The sequence below is a fragment of the Stylophora pistillata genome, chromosome 3, assembly GCF_964205215.1.
Source record: "Stylophora pistillata chromosome 3, jaStyPist1.2, whole genome shotgun sequence".
Taxonomy (NCBI): domain Eukaryota; kingdom Metazoa; phylum Cnidaria; class Anthozoa; order Scleractinia; family Pocilloporidae; genus Stylophora; species Stylophora pistillata.
In genome coordinates, this window is record NC_142521.1 from 13443714 (window position 1) to 13463519 (window position 19806).

At 39.4% G+C, this 19806-nt stretch overlaps 1 protein-coding gene across 5 annotated transcripts in view; it reads right to left on the reverse strand.

The window, feature by feature from the left end:
- LOC111335878 (uncharacterized) overlaps positions 1-17325 on the reverse strand; it is a 36692-nt gene extending 19367 nt beyond the window's left edge. For 4 of the 5 annotated variants that reach the window (XR_015999449.1, XR_015999452.1, XR_015999451.1 and 1 more), the window contains exons 1-8: positions 16900-17325; positions 14698-14825; positions 12813-13067; positions 11233-11378; positions 6456-6511; positions 5647-5671; positions 3384-3504; positions 1722-2851 (exon numbers count right to left, since the gene is read on the reverse strand). Coding sequence is in view for 1 of the 5 variants with exons in the window: in XM_088755520.1 (XP_088611646.1) it covers positions 1722-2851; positions 3384-3504; positions 5647-5671; positions 6456-6511; positions 11233-11378; positions 12813-13067; positions 14698-14825; positions 16900-17153 (2115 nt within the window). In the remaining 4 variants the exon portion in view is untranslated. The remainder of the gene's footprint in view (positions 1-1721; positions 2852-3383; positions 3505-5646; positions 5672-6455; positions 6512-11232; positions 11379-12812; positions 13068-14697; positions 14826-16899) is intronic. The other variant, XM_088755520.1, reaches the window with a different exon arrangement.
- Between the last annotated feature and the right edge of the window lie 2481 nt (positions 17326-19806).

Consider the following 19806-nt stretch of genomic DNA (forward strand, 5'->3'; position numbering starts at 1 on the left):
AAAGAATTCCCTGGAATGTTTATTACAAAACAGCCACACTATTCAAACTGGATGACCACCACTTAAGACGGTGACCTGGTAAAGAGTGTAAATGACAGGATTATTTCACGAGATTGTTCAAAATATATAGTAATATATTTTGCTTTTACCAACAGTAATCGTCTCATCATTCGATTAAGGACCTTGTACCTCATAAGCACTTTCAGGAATCACTTGACTAATTAGCCATTTTCTAAACGAGCGGCGGTCTGGGTACGATTTGTCACCATAAAGGCTCTTGGGATCGTCTGGAGGGACAACGTGAAGGTAAACTAACATGGCGCACTATAACTGCTGTATTCCAGGCTGCACTAATAGTTACAGAAATGCACCTAACCTTCAGTATTATAGAATTCCTAAAGACCGTTATATACGTAGAAAGTACGTGGTTCTTATGAGGAACGAGACGCTGAAATTAGACTCTACGAGTACGCGGATTTGCTCGGCTCATTTCGATGGAGGAGAAAAACTTAGCAGAACACGCTTGCCTTCAAGATTTCCATGGACAAAACCGACAGCTCCACGTAGAGAACTCAAGAGGACCAATTTTGAAGATACGCAGGAAATGGAGCAAACCAAAAAAAGAAAAACAACACTTGCTCAGTTACCACTGGAAGCGAACTTTAGATTTGAAGAACAGTCGGAAAATAATAATGTTAATGCTGGCACCAGTACCAGTGTGGAAATACAAACATTAATTACTGGTGACCAACTAAACAGTTTATATAACAGAATACAAACAAGTGAAAAAGAAATTGTTAAGTTAAAGGGAGAGATCCAGCAGTCGGAGAACGAAAACAACAACATGAAAGAAGTGAACAGCAAATTACAACAGTGGTAATTTGAGCAATTTGAGCAAGTGTTGTTTTTCTTTCTTTGGTTTGCTCCATTTTCTGCGCATCTTTGAAACTGGCCCTCTTGAGTTCTCTATTTGGAGCTGTCGGTTTTGTCCTTGGAAAAATTGAAGGCAAGTGTGTTCTGCTAAGTTACTCTCCCCCATCGAAATGAGCTGAGTAAATCTGCGTACTCGTAGAGTCTAATTTCAACGTCTCGTTCCTCATAAGAACCACGTACTTTCTACGTATATCACGATCTTTATAAATTCTATAATACTGAAGGTTAGGTGCATTTCTGTAACTGTTAGTGCAGCCTGGAATACAGCAGTTATAGTGCGCCATGTTAGTTTACCTTCACGTTGTCCCTCCAAACGATCCCAAGAGCCTTTATGGTGGCAAATCGTACCCAGACCGCCGCTCGTTTAGAAAATGGCTAATTGCTCGGGGAAGTGATCCACCATTTTCAACGAAGAGAGAGGACACAAATGCCTCTCAGCAGTGTCGCTTGCGGCAAATTGTTTTGGTTCACGCAAGAGCAAATTATTTGTTAACAATGATTTGCAGGACATGTGGTGGGCTCTTGGCCAATGTAAAGATAAGATAATAAATAGAATTGCGACTGATTTTGTTTCTAAATTTTAATCAAAGATAGCGGAGGAAATTAAGAGAGAACTTAAAATCCAGAGTTTCTGCCCGCGATTGAAGCTTCAGAATCAAAGAGCCAAATTTTACCGGCGAGACTACGAAATGAACCGCACAAAACTGCCATCCTCTGCTATAAAATTAGTTAAGTGCCACAGTCATATCAGTCAATGTAAAAAGAAACAACTACTGGGTCAAACTTACCTTAACTGTTTGATTCTTAGTGAGTGCCTCAGGTGCACTGTAAATTGCAGCCCCTGGAGCAACTGTCATGGTCTGTTGCTTAAAATTAGCCGTACCATAGTCTGACACCTTAGCTCGCCATTGGTCACCTTGTCTCCATAGCAATACATTTGCACTACTTATGTCGCGATGTATTATGGGAGATGGTTGCTTTAGGTGAAGGTAGTTTAGTGCCCGAGCAACATCCAGAGAAATAACGGATAGTTCAGATGCGGAAAGAGACTGCCTGGCGAGGGATCTCTGCTCTATCAATGCTCGTAAACTTGTTTCCAAGAGCTCTGTAACAAACAATGGATTCTCTTCGTCATTTGTAGCTCCAATAAACTGCAGCAGGCAAGGGTGGCGGCATCTTGAGGCAATGCCCACTTCCCGTTCAAACAATCTACGACTGTAAGGAGAAATGATCAAATCATGGATCTGTTTCACAGCTACAGCACAGCCACAATACCGTCCTTCCATAACACTTCCCCAGCCTCCACTACCAAGGCATTTTTTTGTCACCTCAACTTGATCTCGTGAAAGTACCCAATCAGGTGACTCCTGACGTTGACGTTCACTTAACGCTAATTGTTGAGCTGTTGAGAGACTAGTTTCGAGTTCAATCACTTCCTGATTTTTGGCCGTTAACAGTCTGTCTAAGGTTGTAACCTGATTTCGTAAACCAGCAATTTCTTCATCTTTTCCTTGTAGTTGCCCTTGGACATTGGCCAATCGCTGAGTCACCTCTCTTACTTGTAATTCTGAATTCACTAAATGTTCATCTTTCTCTACTAACTGCCTTAGTAAGTTTGTCAGTTGTTCCTCCATCCTCCTCACTAGTGCTTCACAGTTTACTAACTGATCATGCTTCTCTTGTAATTGTTCGTGTTCGTTTGCCAACCGCTGCTCCATCTCCCGAAACTGTTTCTGTGATCTGTCGTCTTGTTTTCGCTTTTCCTTTAGCAGGCTGGCTTTTTCCGACTCTTTCTCTTTCAGTTGTGTTTGGAAATGAGTCACCTTCTGCTCCATCTCTTTCAGTAGTCTGCGTAAACTCTTTTCTTCTTCGTTATTTTCTCTCGATTTTCTCTTACTTGCCAATTCTAGTAGCCCTCCTATTGGAGGAATGAAACATTAAAATGACGGACACATTATTGCAAAACTTTGCAAGACTCATTGTAAAGAACTTGATACAGTAAAATTTCATCATGACGCAGCCAAAATTCTCTCGCTCCACACCCTCCCCTTTCACCCGATGATAAACAATAACCGGTCCCTTAGTTTAACTGCGATTGAACGAAGCGTAATTGTTATTATAAGGAAAACAAAGTTCACCACTAGCAAGATTACAACGCTCGTTCGACCACGAGCACGAGTGCAAGTACGAGTACGTTACGACGATAGTATGATCTGGCCTTAAATGTTCAACGTAAACACAAAAATGTCAGACTGACAAGTTTCTCAAGTTTCATAGTCTCTAAATGCCCTGACGAGATTAGGTGGAGATAAAGTGGAGACTAATAGACAGAGACAGTGATTAATTAATTTATTGTGTTCGCCAATTGATGAGTCTACCAATAAATAATGGACAAAAAAGAATTAAAGCAAACGAAACACACTCCGGCATTTATTAACTAGAAACTCTACCCTTTTCCAACCGTTTCGGCTTTTCTTGAACATCTTTCCCTGCAGCTTCTTCAAATGCTGTCTTAGAAGGAACCAGTTTCGAGACACCTCCTTTGCTGTGTCCAGACCCCACTCTCTTACCCTAGATAAATGTGACAGACAGACACATCTACATTTAAAGACTGGGTAATTTCTTGCAAAATTAGCCTAAAAGAATACCTATGGCCAACTTGTAGATAAAGTACTTTAGAAATGAAACATGTTTGTCAACTTGCTATTAATAGTTTCGCACCAAAACTTGACAGGTAAAGATTACAGTGAGTGAAAGAACAAACAAAAAATGTCTCGGTTTTTTTTTTAATTCGTAACTTTGCTCTTAAGCTTCCAAGAAATCACGAAGAAATCCAGAATGATGGTAACCATCCAACTCCGCAGAATAATAAACACATTTCTCAGGCGATCTACAGAAATTGTACAAGACAATATCTAATTTTAATCTATTAGATTCGCCAACAGGCGGGGACACCGCAACAGCTTGCGCCAATTACTGTGGGTCCAGTAAACCCACCCATCCCACCCTAGGGGAGGACATCCACCACACAGTAATCTCATGCGTGGGAAATTAACGGCCTACGGTTTATTCGTCCTTATCCGAGAAGACTAGAATATCTATCCATTTCTTGATATTATAGAAAGGTAGCAAATTCTCCTCAGTTGTTTTAAGACCACGAGTATAGACCACTTTCATAAATGGATGCAGGATTAATATTCTTTTGTTTAAATTTAAATTCGTCCTACTGGCCTCGTTCTCCAGTACAAAATTCAAAAGAATACGTTATGTCAAGCGAGGCCAGTAGGGCTAATTTAAATTTAAACAAAAGAATATTTATACGGCAACCATTTATGAAAGTGGTCTTTTGGTCGGGCCGGGGCTCGAACCCTCGACCTCCCGCACAACACAATCTGGCGCTCTGACCAATTGAGCTGACCGGGGGACGGTTTAGACTCAATATCCTGCATTTATCAATTTCCGTCAGCAAAATTCATCAAATTCAGACGCTGCGATCCGAATCTTTCTTCACCTACAGAAGCCAAATTGCACTATTTTCCATTCCTATGTCTCTTTTCGCCACACAGTCGCTCTTCTACCATCATTGTTGTCATAATCATCATTGCCATTGTCATCGTTACTATCACCTTCTTCTTACTTTCTCTAGAAAGTATCCTGGTAATAGCTGGTCACGTCTTTTAAATTTGAGCATACTATAAAACAATTTCTAAAGGGTGGGGCAGGATGGTAAGAGTTTGGCTTAACTTAGCCCCCCCCCCCTCCCCCACTGATCCTAACAAGCGGTGAACATTGTAACTTAAACCTAACACTGCTTGAAACATGTGCGCCGCGAATGTCAAGAAAGGTATTCAACTTATGCATTCATAAGGATTCAAGTTCTTGTACGCTGTGTACCGCAGTTTAGGACTGAAAGAGAAGAAACCTGACATACCGTAAACTGCCACTTGTAAGCCGTGGGCTTAGACAGCTTCGTGAGTGGTTCAGGAGGGCTTACAAACGTAGGGGCTTATATCATAGGGGGCTCATAACCGGAATAGAAATAGCACTTCGAAATGAGCTAAAGCAGGGCTGATAAAAATATGTTTGGCATTCAGTGGTTTTAAATGAAGCTTTAAGACGTCATAATAAATCGAATTCATTTCGTAACATTTGAATTACCGTGTGTATATTATCTCTTCGGGAACAAGAAACTCAATGCGCAAGTAAGGAGACATGCGTGGGGCACAAAGTGCATTATGTGGACCATCTTCATATTTAGAGAAAATAAGTGTTGCATGCAAACAAAGTCCTTCGTTAAGATGGTTGTAGGTATTAAGTTTAAGCCTGCTAAATCAGCGTTGTACAGCAATACTATTTACACCAAAGGTTAAGTCATAAAAACGATCGATAATTCAAAAGAATAAGTTCTAGCATGGATCAAACATGCGGAATGCTCAATTCACACTTCTTGTAAAATTGGAGGATACGTGAAATTTCGAGATCAAATTTATCTCTATTTTTAAGGAAAGTTGTTTATTTCAAGTATCCTTAACTTATACCCAGGAATTTGAAGTTTTGGTTTTAAAAGTGGAGGAAACCAACTAACCTTAACCCTTACAATACAACTAAAAATAACTTATTTCATACATGAAGTAAACCTCTGTTTACTTACTAATGAAAGAAAAAAAGAAAAAGAAGGAACCATTATTTCTAAAAACATTCTTTTCAACTTACCGCTGACTGAAAACAATAGTAGCGACTGAAAACAATTGTTAAGAAGAAAACAGTTAGTCCTGATAAAAACTTTTTCTTGACAAGACATTACTACTTATTGCATTTTAGTATGGATTACAATTTAGTTATAATTATCATAACCTTTTCAATGCTAAAGCTACTTGGCTAGATAATCTGGGTAGCAGTATACATGCTTATGTTAATCGCATACAAAATTACTCACACAAGACATCTGTGTGTACGCAGAAATGCACGTCATTTTAGGTAAAGCTTAAAAGTAAGTAATAACAAGTAGCACCCATTTCCGTATAGAAAAATGGTTCTAACTTTGTTTCAGGTTTGCACTTCACTTCAGTTTGAAGTCACTCATAACTGAATGAAACACAAAAAGACAAAGCGTAACTTTGTACTTTTTAAAACTGATCCCTACATGCGGTTAAATGGCAGTGAACTGAATGCAACCAACGAGGCAAACATCAAGTTCTTTCTAAAATGGTTTTTAAAATAGTTTGCAACGTGGGTGCCCTGTGCATTTCTGTCACAACAACGCAGTTGAACAAATACATGATGTTCACAATCATTTTGTTAATCACACAAATTCACCGATCAATTTTTTTCAGGGAAGATCGAATTGATAATGATGAAAAACCTTAGGCTAGGTTAAACCTTACACCAGGTCAAACCTTACGCTTGGTTTCCCCTACAAAACATTAAGTTATACCTCACTTATACCTTCACTGTAAAAACTTGATTTTGCATGACTTAAATTTCTGTCTTCATTTATGTACACTTGAATTAGCCGTTATTACCTTCCAGAGGGACGCTGCCAGGTACCATCCTCATTCTTTTGAGCTATAATTAGTATCTTGACAAATAAAAAAATAAAGAAGCATAACTATAAAAACCACTGAACCTGATATGTGAAAAACTTTCTTGTGTCGAGGTACACTTTTCTTAAGGTGTGCAAAAGCACATAAAAAAGTACTGTACCATGGCCTGTTTTTAAATATCTTTACTATCAAAGAGAAAATTGGACGCTCTGCTTATGGGGTGAGTGCCCGCCATTTAGATTATCCACCGCATGGCTGTCAATCAGCCACTCAAAGTCATCCTGTAATTCCTTGACTGATTCTTGAAAGTGTATTTCTAACTTAGTTTTCTCTTTTGTTTATTGCATTCATTATTATTTCAGCTGTATTACTACCAAAAAACCAGAAGGGCTATCTTAAAATTTTATGACGCCAAGTTCACCTTATATAAATGGCATTCAAACGAAGCCGAGTTGGACATAAGCGAGATGAAGCCAGAAGATGAGAAAACCTTCGCCAAGCAGCAGCTCGGTCAAGAATAGGTGAACAACGGCGGTCTGCTTGGTCTTTCCTGGAACAAACAAGCATGCCACAAAGACAAAACAGTCGCATTCGAGAAAGGACTCTTGCTAAGTCTCGCTAAAGTCTGCGATCCTTTGGGGTTTGTGGCGCTGTTCACTGTGGAGGGTAAGTTCATATTCAAAGAAGTCTGCGACCGCGAAGTAGCATGGGAAGCATTGCTGTCTGAGCCTCTTGAAAGAAAATGACTGCGATGGAGGAAAAAATTACTGCGAGAACTGTCGGTTCCAAGAAGTAATTAACATGTAACTCCTAACAATATCCATACACTATCAAACAGGTAATGAGGATACTCGAACTTATCAGGTAGAAGTTGTTTTTGATTTAACACCAAACTCTCTTTAACTAATTTATAAGGAAATGTTTAACAACTGGAAGGGAGAATTAACAATCAGATCTTAGGAGTTAAAGGGTTAACACCCGTGCAACAGGTAATTACCGAAATTGAGCTCCATGCCTTTGGAGAGGCAAGCCAGGAGTCTGTGCAACAGTACATGCAGTCGTAAGGCAGCCATCAAGCGTCAGTCAGGGATCGGTGATTGCAAGAGCTCGATCGGCCAAACAGGGGCTGACGAGACTGCGATTGGAGCTCGTGAGAGCGCATATGACAACCAATTTGCTTATCAACGCAAAAACCACATTGTCTGGTTTCCTGTGATGCAGAAGTATGGATGGCTTGACACCTTAGTAGCTCTTCATTGGCTTAAGGGAGTTGGCGAATACAAGTAATTCGTAGTAAGAAGGATCGCCGTCAAGTATTTGCAAGCTCATCCTGAAATAACCTGATGACATGTTCCTACAAAGGAGAATCCTACGGACCTGTGAAGCCAAGAAGGGCCCGTTAACGACTTTAATTTTAGTGGCGAGGGCCTGTTTGGCTTTGCAATAAGAGAGAGTGGCCTCCTGACCGTGAAACAAAGCCTTCCACTGAAAGTCAACCAGAAGCTAAGGTACTTAAAGATCTACTCTGCACGGTGGTCGAGTCAAGTGATCATCTTGATGAGCTAATGGGAAAGTACAGCTTGAAAAAGGTGGTGATAATCGGTGCGTGGGTTGTGCGTTTTCCAAGAAATTGACGTGTCAACTAGGATGGAGGAGTAACTGGAGCTTTAACCACCAAAAAGATTTAAGACCAGCACCTAATCTGGACAAGGCGTATCAAGGTTTTCAAAGCCAGAAAGAGAGTGATGATGAACAATGGCTGGGAGTTAAACGAGACAGTGACGGGATTCACTCTAGACGGGAAATCGGTTAAACAAAGCGAAGATCAGAGAACGTCAGTGGATGCCGAGACTGAAACGCTCGGTCAAAAAGGTGATCAAACAGTACCACGGTTGCTTTCGTTTCGAAGCAAAAACACTTCCGAAACTGCCGCTGGGAAATCTACCGAGAGAAAGACAGCCGCAGTTTCCAAGTCGGTGGAGTGGGTTTTACCAGGCCAATCAAATATGGAATCGGTTCTAAAAAGGAAGGATAGGCGTACATCGGATAGATAGATAGATAAATAGATAGTTTACTACCAAAAAATAAAAATACTTTGCAGCCATAGGCTGAATTGCGTACTTTCACAATTATTTATAAATACATATATGAGACTATATAAAACTACAAAATTTACAAAAAATTCTAAGACCTAAAATAAGTACAATTATACAGCAATGGAATAAATACGCAGTCGACGCCAAGACCCTAGATTAGCCCTCGCGCACATAGTCGGAATGAATGAAGATTTGAAACGATCAGTGTGGAAGCGCAGCATGTTAAAAACGCGCTGGCGTCTTGTGTTGTGCGCTAAATGATGTCTATCTGGCAGCAAACTGTATAATTTATAAAATGGATTTGAGATGGCCAAAAACAGATCCAAACATAACTTCTTGAGTCTGTCGTTGAACGAAGCTAAACCATGCCTTTCTAAGGAGTCATGATATGACAGTTCTGGTGAAATAATAGATATAATGCGCGTCTTTGGACCCTTTCTATGTCATCACTAAGATACGCGGGTAATGCATGATGGAATATTTGCGCGCTGTAATTCAGAACAGGACGTATTGTTGTACAATAGAAATTTTAAAATTAAAATTATATCTTCCGCAGAAACGCGGGCTCTCTGTTGGGGACGGGTTTTAACCACTCGCTGGGCTATTAACGAAAGGTACCAAGACTCTGTAATTTTCTTCTTTATTCTCTGCTCTTCTATTGTTGCTACTACCTTCTACTACCGCAGCTACTTCTCTTCTATCTTTTAGCAAGGAGTGCCCGCATATTTAATGCAAAAATCACAGACATGTTTGGGTTAGCTGACCTTGGGAGTTTCTATAGTGCATTCGTTGTTTTGCAAAAGGGGGAAATTGGGTGGCTCGCTCAGAAGCACTTGGCGAGCACCAAGGAACCAATTAAACGCCAATGATCGTGTTGCGCACGAGAATCACGCGCACAAAAAAGGATCTTCAGTGTGGGTAAAACTCAAGGTCAGTTTTACCAACCCAAACATGACTCCCTATGAAACTAATTATTCTCAACCATAACAAGCGATTAAAAAGTCTAGCACGACAAGAAGGAAATCTGCGAATTCAGCCAAGTTCAAGCACACACTAAAAATAAAAGATCAAAACACGTAGGCGTAAAAGGGCGAGACTCAATAAGACAAAAGGTAAACCTAAAAATACTCGAAATAGCAATCCTTTAAAATACTCTACAACATCTCCTTAGGAGGACTAAAAAGTATAATCGTTTGTTTGCTTTTTCGATGGAATCATTAACGTGGTCATTCTACTTAAGGTAATGCCAAATAGTCACGCCCAGAGTTTTAGCCATCTCTACAGTCTAATTCCTTGCTGCCTACCAGGAGAGGAGTGAAATGGTGTGTCTGCCTTTTAAAGTCGATGACCATGACTTTGCATTTATCAGCGTTTAGCTGCATCTTCTGTGCTTTGGACCAATCCTCCACGACTTTGACAGCGTTTTGGGCGTCACCTGATGCATTGCGCGGGACGATCTCTGACACCGTCGTGTCATCAACGTACTTCCAAGTTTGAACCTAGAGAATTCTCAGATCGTTTATCATCAAGAGGAAGAGCCACGGCCCCAACTTTGTTCACTGGGGTACGCCAGCTGGTACGGGGCCCCACTCAGAGAAACAATCAGCAGAGAGTTTCATGCGTTGATAACGATGCACTAAGAAGTCGACCACCCAACGTGCCGCGCCTCGGGGAATGTCGAGACTGTAGATTTTACGGGTGAGCAGTTGATGGTCAATGTAGTCAAAGGCCTTGCAGTAGTCGAACAGGACCACCCTGACTGCAGATCTCGCGCCATCTGTTGCGGGCGTCCAGTGGAAGCATGGACGTCAGAGCTTGAGTCGTGGAGGATCTCGGTAAGGCTCCGAACTGGTCAGGATCGATAACTTTCAACACATCCCCCTTTACACTTACCTGAGGGGGCATTGGGGTTTGCGGCGTTGCGGTGTTGACCCTTTTTTAAATGCGGCATTGCGGTGCAGAACAACTCGCATTGCGGTGTTGCGGTGATCTCAAATCTTACGGTGTATGATGTTTGTAATTTCAAATCGACGGTGCTCGGGGAAATAAACCATTTCCGGTGTTGTAGTTTATTGTTCACTAGATTTTGATAACCCGTGGTTTTTAGTCGAAGAAAAGAAGTTAATCTTTAATAATCGTTAACTGATTAATATTTTACTTGACCTCTGGACATCTACAACACGCGCTACCGGCCAGCCAAAGACCAGCGCGTGGTAAAGATGAGTGAAACCGGACCAGGTAAATCCTGCGGTGTCTGTGTTGATGATATTTCTTGGGGTGATGCAGTGTTTGTTCTATTTTGTTTGCGGTGTTACGGTATTCATAGCCCCCACGTCCCCCTCCTTGCCTCCTCAAACGTGCACTCTGCATGAAGCAGAGTAAACACCATAGAGACAATCACAATTCGGAGAAGCCTTAAACGCCTCATAGTGAGGGTCATAGTGAGGAAAGGAAGACTTGAGAAAATATACACGCAAAAAGCAAAGACGTTCGGAGCAGCAGCAGACTGGCTCAAAATCGTGCGGCAAGATGCCCACCATAACGCGAAACAACTAGCAGTTCGCGGGGATGTCTGTCCTGCCAGAGTTGAACCTTCTGCAGTATATGTATATCATTAAATGAATCTACTAGACTTCCATTATTATTAATAATTATCATACCTCTCCATGATAACGGCCAGCATTTTCCACAGCGCATCTCAAATTATCGAGAAGCTCATATGTAAGGTAGCCCTTGTTCCACCACACTTCTGTTTCAGCATCTTCTGGTATGCTAAAGACTTTTTTCATCTCTGACACAACATGACCTTTTCAGCAACAAAAATACTCATTATTCAAGACTCAGTAAACTTCACAAATTGTTGTGATTTGCTATGCTGAATATTTGAGTTTGTGACCATTGATGGGAGTTTTGATGAAGAACTTTGCTTTGCATGACATTTCGCGTGACGTTTATTTTTAACTTTGGTAGTTTATATTATACTTTTGTACACAATGAAGACATTCACTGACATTGCAATCTGAGCAGTTCGACGTAGGGATCCGTTCTCAGCAAAGTTTTACACGTGTCGGTACGAATAGCTTCCCGTTTTTTAGAGGTTTACGTCTTAATTTGTATTCTGGAATCCCGACACGAAGTGAGTCAGTTTTAAAGTTTGTGTTTCCCGTTTTGTAAGGTTCTGTTTCCTTCAATTTCTGTTGGTATGATTTATGTAATCGACCTCATGTGATTAATCAGGATTAACAATATGTGTAATTGACCCCGTGCTTGACCCAGCCAAATTTGTTTCGTGTTTCTTGATAGATGTATTAAGGCCCTTTATTCTCGGTTAATTAATATTGTTGAGTATGTTATTTGCGGTGTTTATGTCAGATCGAATAAAATTCTTATAATTTATACGATTCACGGGAATTCAGAGTCAGGGGCATATTGGCGGTCTTCGTCGGACGGAACAATGGGGTCAAGATGTTTGGAGACTCTAGACTAAGGTTGTTTATACATTTTTTTGGTAGACTGAGATGTTGGCCAAATATGTGATGTATTTTTTTTTGTGTGTATTTGTTCAAACTCATAACAAAAATATGATAAAAATAATATTATGAATCATAATAAGAATGTTTACAAAAGTAGTATTTATTGAATATTACTTCAATTATTAGTATAATCATGACCATTAAGAAATCAGACTAGGCTAAAGTTGAGTTCTAAACAAAATTGGTCATTATAGGAAAGATATCATATCATCTCCAATAAGGGAAAAAAGAAATCTCAAGGGAATTTCAATTGAATCAGTTTCATTCACCAAACTAGTCATGGTTTTAATGGTTTTGACTGTCTACAGATTAAAATGTCCGACACTCTGTTGGGACAAAAAACTGCTGGTGAGGTTTTCCTCTTATAAAAAAAGAATGTAAACCAAAAACTAGAGCTGTTTCACTTTTTAGGATCAGACCAGGCAAGTTAGCCTCATCTAGCCCACTTGGCAAGCTTATTAGATAACAGGATTTTCCTTATCTTGCCCATGCAGTCATGAAGTCAGTCAAATAATAAAAAGCAGTAGTAAATTCACACATTCATCCATATTCAACACATATCATTGATACTTCAAAAATATTTCAAGAAGCATCAAATATTTTTGTTTAATGGATCAAGTGGTACACGTATAGTTATACTAAAATAATGAAAGACCTTTCAGTTTAGATGAATAATTGTTAGATTACTGTTAATAATGTCAGCTTACCCACAGTATCTCCCCTACTGAAGAGCCTTGTAACAAACATCTGGGGTTCTGAGCATTTGGAAAGTTTCAAAGGAATGAGGTAGACTTCAACCTTAAGGTATTTGAGATACTTTCCATATTCCACAACCTTTCTGGCAAGAGTCTGCTGGTGTGAAGTAATTCCATACCATGATACAAGTTTCCACCACGAGACTTTTGTGAGCAGGGTGTAATCAAGCTTATCAATGAGATTTTCTTTCAGAGTGCAGCCATCAGCTACAACAATAATAAACATAAAATATAATAGTACAAAAACATTTAACCTGGTCTAGGTTGAACAAGCATGGTCAGTAAAGGATCTATCATGTGACTACTGAGAAGGTTACATATCAGAATTTTTCTTTCATTTTGCTGCCAGATTTGTACAGTTTCCGAGTAAAATAACTGTACAGTACTTTCTGAAAATGAGAAATTTTCTGTTTGTTGTGTAATAGCAATGATTGCCCAATGGAGCCTGAATTACTAATGAGATAACAAAAACCTTTTGTGATAGATTGAACACAAGTGAAGAACCAGTAAATTGTACAGTACTTCTATGCATATGATAAAATAGGTGCAAAACAAAAGAATTGGTTTTTGTGTCATTTTCAACCCAATTACAGCCAAGACAGTGATTAAGCTCTTAACACCCTCAGTCCTGAAAAATCCTTCACTTAATTTGATCATATGTCCTCCTTCATCAGCAGTAGTGTAAATGCAGTGGATTTACAATGTTTTTGAGCTATTCACAAAAGAACTGGCAGGTTGATTTTACCTTCCCAAGGGAAAAGAGCTATAATAGCAACCAACAAAATTCACAATCTACAGTATGTCAAGCAAAGAAGCACTGCCTATTCTGAAATTATAAACAACATCACTGTTTAGTTTATACATAAAAGATCAAATTTCCATTAGCTGACTTCTTTGCAGTTGTTGCCATCTACTTCAAAACTTATTGAAATGCCTGCTTCCAAATGAAACTGCTTCAGGTAAATTAATATTCATTTACAATTATAGCATCTCAAACAGAATTCAAAGGGTCATTGAGCCCTTTTAGATTCTCTAGGCATGGAGGCAGAAATAAAAAGCGATAAGCTGAAGACAAACAAGCTACAGTACATATCTCACCAAGTTGACAATTGTAATTTATCCCACAATGAAATCAGAATCAATTAACTTCCATTGTTCTACTACATTTGTTGAGATTGATATATATTGAATAGGTAACCCAAGTTGACATTAATCCCCTGTGACATATAATACAGGACAACTGAAAAACAGCTCTAAAGTCACGGCTTTTTTTCTAGTTGTGATACACTTAACCCTACCAGGTATGGTTTGCTTTTGATCAAAACATTTTATTTAACTTTAAAAAACCGAGCGAAGCCAATAACAGCACTACTTTCAAAGTAAAGGAGAAGCAGAGATTACAGTAAAATGCTTTCAATTACCAATGACAACACAACTAAAGAAACAATTCAGAAGGTAGACTACTAAGTCCACCTTTACATTTAAAACATAGTTTACAATAGGTATAGAACAAGTCCCTAAATATGGAGTGTTTTGTTCCCTTTACATCCTAAGAAGTTTGCAACCAAATTCTTTTCTCCTGCTTTGAAAAAAGGAACTGACGGAAAAGAAATAAAGAACAGGGCTTGACACTAACTTTTCAACTTACTAACCAAGTGGCTTATGACATCTTAGATGTTACGGCAATTTCAGTTTGTTTACTGGCCAAACTGGCTAGTGGAAATGAAAAAGAAATAGTCTGTGACTAGTGGGCTACTGTTAGTGTCAAGCCCTGAAAGAAGCAATCAACACAAAAAAAGGAAAAGGCAAAGCTCTTTAATATATTGTATGATCTCACCTTCAAAAAGACTTGTATTATCTATAGGACCTGGATAATTGAATTCTTTTCCTTCATCAGCTTTATCCTGTGAATCATACCCAGTAACCTTCTTCCACTGCTTAAACCAGCAACTATCCACAAGATACCTACAGACAAATCAACACTTAGCAGTATAGTGAAATTCCCATGGAACAATGTACCTCAAGTTTCAACCTTAAAATACTACAGCTCAAACTGTAACTTTAACTGTGTTTCAATGCCCTCCTTGTGGGTACACAATACAACTTCATCTCTTTTAACAATATAAGCATAATTTCCATCACTCAGGCTAAACTTTGTGCCCTCAGGCTTGACAAGAAAACCCAAAATCCCAGTGGGAAAAATGGGAACACATCCCCTAGTGACCAAATGCTGGCCACCTAACTGGAGAAGCTTGAGGAAACTTTACATTCTTGTGGCATGCAAAACATGTTAGTTTGCATGCTGTACAATTTAGATTTAGAAGATATAAACATCAGGAAAACATTTTGTCACATGCTAAGAAACAAATCTAAAGGCAGATCAAATTTCTTTTTAAATCATTGAAGCACTTCACTATTTGTTTGTTTTGACTCCCAAAACTCCATTTGATATTTGATTATTCAAATTTCAAGTTACATTAGGCGATGGGATCTGAGGATCAGAAGTAGTGCAAATTAATCTTTTGATTCTTATACACTAGTACTCATTTTCAATTCACAATAAATCCAACAAAGTGCAGTGACTCCCTCCTGCTTGCCAAAATTCTTATGAAGATTTATGAATCCAATCTTTATGTTTTGTTACATGCACTTTGTCTCAGAAAATGTGGCAAATGAGTTCTAGTTGACTTATCTCTTATAAATTACACTTATTTCACACTCACATGCATGCATTTTTTTAATACATGTATCCGGTTTGAATGTTGCACACATGCAGTAATTGGGATTTACCTGCACTTAATTGACATATGTGTAATGCTAAAATAATAGGGGAACAGTACCGTACTTATACTTGAAATCTACAGACATGATTTAAACTATAAACAGATGAAATAAAATGCCCAAAGTCCTCATTTTTCTCTTGAAAATTGCAGCTAAACCAATGAAGCCTCATGGCCCTTCTAAAATTAAGCCTCACTAAAAAGTGACACTTGAAGGACTACTGGAGGGACTGTCCTTCTTTGTGGTCAGCAGTTTCATTCTCATTTTAGGTGAGTCAAGATACTTATTCACAAAGACAATCTGTAATATACAATATATCAATGATCAACTTGTGTCAAAGAAACAACACAAGTAATAGCTTAAGCTGTAAAAAAAGTGCCTTAAATGTCAATGACATCTTCTCAAGGAAATCTCTTTGAAGTTAGTGAACCAGTTGGGTAGTCTATTCCAGGTATCTCATTTTGTTCCATGGCCATTTCATTCAAGTCACATCTTTCCACTGAAAGTTTCATTCACCACACATGATTGAATTTCTTTTACTTTCTTTGAAGTCATGTAGAGAGTTGGAGACAGAAACTCTCTGAACAATTATAATTATGTAGCACAAAAACCTTACGGCATAAATTTACCTAATACCTTTAAAGATGGAAAACCATGGAATGAAATGACCTTGAATCCTATTCTTGAATAGTGAACCAGCTTTCTAGAGTCAATTGCTGATCATTGTACACTGTAGGAAGTAGTTCATGATTCATTCCACAAACTGTCATTTACGATATTCAAAGTTCAAAATCAAATTTATAAAAATCAGCCATCCTCTACTAGCACGTGTGAAGTGTATTCGCCAGTTGTGCATAGAGAAATGAGCCTAAAAAATTCCGTGTATATATGAATACTTAACACCTGATACAAAGTGGGCTTACTCCATGAAGTCGTCTTGTTTCTGAAGGGAAGAAATAAGAAGAGGGGTGGGGGGCTGGGGGGTGGCAAGTGCATCAATTTAGATTTCTGTTCCTATTTTTCTGTGTACAATACCTTGAGGATGTTAAGTACAAATAAACAGAATTAACCGGTATTTTGCGTCTAATTAAACTTCTCTTTTCACTCTCGCATTACGCATTGTGTGTGAAGAGCTTCCTCTTTAATTCATAGCTCACTCCTCGTCGATCAAAAGAATCTGGCTTTTAAGTTTGTCTCTTCCGTATTAGAACTACCGCAGAAACCATACGTTGATCTAAAAATTTCCGTTGAAACTTACCAGATATCACCCTCAACTAAAGGCTTATTCATAGCCTCTGCTATTTCCTTTCTCTGAGTCTCTACATCTGGTGAAGACTCGATTGGATTACTGCTGTCATTCAAGGCGGCCATGTTGAAAGGTAAATTATCGAAAGGTATGCTTCCGTAACGTTTAGATGAGTGGGGCTTGGCAACAGCAAAGTTGTTTATGCAAAACCAGACAACTGTCTGGTGGGTGGTGGGGTTCATTATGCGACTTTCACCAGTTTGCATCTGAGATGTGTTTCAGCCTTGATGTACCCTCATCTTCCTTCATCCTCAGTAGCAAATTAAGGAGGTGATTAAAAACAGCTTACATTTAGCATTGGTCGCCGAGGCAGCGACTTGGAGCGTCAATTAAGCGCTGCTCGTGACCGAGGGGTAGTGCAGTGTATAACATTCCTTTTGTAGTTCTACTTTATCCGCCGATTGTCCGGTTGAGGTGATTCCTCGGTATTGCATTGTGCATCCTGTACCACACATAAAACCACGTAATCAGGCGAATAAGCGCGCGCGTATTCCCAAAACACGGTATTGCTCTTCAATAAATGGACCAGATAAAGAGGTTACGATGGTTTTTTTTGCTTCCTAATGTGCATAGTGACCAATATTTATCATGGCATAATTTTGGTGTACAAATTATCCCCTTTGTTTTGGAGAAATTAATAAATAATATATCGAAGGGAATAAGAGATATTGCTAAAGCGTGTACAAAGCACGTTGCGTGACTTTTCCACAAACTTGAAATCATTGGATAATGCAATTTAAGACCTTTTATTGGCTTAGCCATTTATGGACCGATATACCATAATCTAATATCTTTACATCGTAACATCCGGTTTCTTCTTACAAAATAAAGTCGAGAAGATTTGTCTGATATCTTGGGGGCGTTTTTTTTTTTTTAATAAAACAATTATTCCATTCGCGCTTGTTGGATATGAGATGATTATAGCCAACTCGGCGCTATGTGCCTCGTTGGCTATCTATCATCTCATATCTAACGCGCGCTCGTGGAATAATTGTTAATTATCACCTATCTTTTTTATCGTAGTTTCGAAACAAACATTGGTAGGAAGATTTAGGAAACGTTAAAAAGAAATTGTTCGAGAACTTTTCTTCTGAGGAATCACCTTAAGACGATTAACAGCCTCGTAAAAGGAACACGAGTGCGGTAAAACCAAAATACACGGTGATGTCAAATGACCAATAAAGGAAATTAAAAGTAAGATACGTTGGTCAGAGCGGGAAAGTGGGGGAGAACCCAATAACGACGAAAGACTTGTCTTCCTTCTACTCTCATCCTTAACCGCTTTTTTGATGACATCCCATAGAACGGCTGCGAAGTAGACTAACTTGCCCACAGTCTCCTCTAGAAAGTCGCGATCAAGAAGGCATCTCAGCTAGAGACACTGCAAAGGGTATGGACGGTGCGAACAACAGCTGGCAAACAATCAAAGTGGAGTTCTGGGGACGAGATTATTCCCTTGACTGATTTAGACTTATTAAATCTCCTACGAATATCGTCAAACGTTTCCAACAACATAATTGAAAACTGAGCGATTTTATTGAAAAAAATATACAATTTTCTAACAGCCTCTTAATAGCACACTTGTATTGTATTGCCCAGTTCGCGGAGACCATTAAGATTATTTTTCTTCCAGTTCTTCTTTCTCATCCAAGAAGGAACAAAGCTGTAGACTAAGGAACTGACGATGAGCACCCTAGAGTTAGCATTCGGGCAGACGTCTCCCATTTGACGAGAAACAAAGGAAGCAGGAGACGTGCGTAGCTAGTCTTCTAAGTATTCATTCATTACGTTCTTTAGACCACCTCTGCCCATATAACCATTCTCTCACTCTGGAATTTGGATTCAAGATTACCTGCACTTAATTGACATACGTGTAATGCTACAATATAAGGGAACAGTACTGTACCATTGAGCTAACCGCCTCCCGGTTAGCTCAATGGATAGAGCGCTGGACTGATGTGCGGGAGGTCGAGGGTTCGAGCCCCGGCCGGACCAACACTTAAGGTCTTAAAATAATTCAGAAGAAGAATATGCTGCCTTTCTATAACATCAAGAAATGGTTTAGATATTCTAGTCTTCTCGGATAGGGACGAATAAATTGAGGTCCCGTCTCCTGCAGGGTTAGGGGTAGGAGACGTTAATTTCCCTCGCACGAGATTACTGTGTGATGGATGTCCTCCCCTGGGATGGGATGGGTGGGTTGTTGTCTTGCGTTTCATACATGAGCCTCTGGCTCGGGCAATATGGGTAACCATGCCCCACGTGAAGACATTAAACTTTGATTACTATTACTATTATTACTATTACTATTACTATTCAAGATTACCAGACAATGATTCACAAGGTTAACATTAGAAGGTTCAGGTCCAGTAGGAGGGGGTACATAGCAAAGAGATCTGGCCCTTGTTGTTTGAAGGTTGGATAACGCTATCTATTACATTGCTGGCAGCGCCCGTGGGCAGGTTGAAGCGAATCCTGTATTCTGATTGGCTACATGAGCGGGCTAGATGGGCCCATCTTGCCTGCTCGGGATTGTCTGCATTGATCCCGCGCATGAAAAAACTTGAATAGGAACTACGTTCGTAATTCTAGGAAAATGACGGCGATGGAAACGCAAAAAGCGGCAGAAGATAGTCAACATAGAAAACAGAAACGACCATCGTGGGTTTGTTGTGCTACAAACACCGTTAGCTTACTTTCCCGGCTTTCAAAAAAAACAAATCATTCTTAATTCTTAAAAAAGCGAAGTCGTTTTGCAATATAATAAATCCTTTATTAAACAAGCTTGTTCAGTCAAGATGGCTGGATAATAGCCTCGTTCTTTTTTCGAATTTTTATGGACCGAGACGAAGTCGAGGT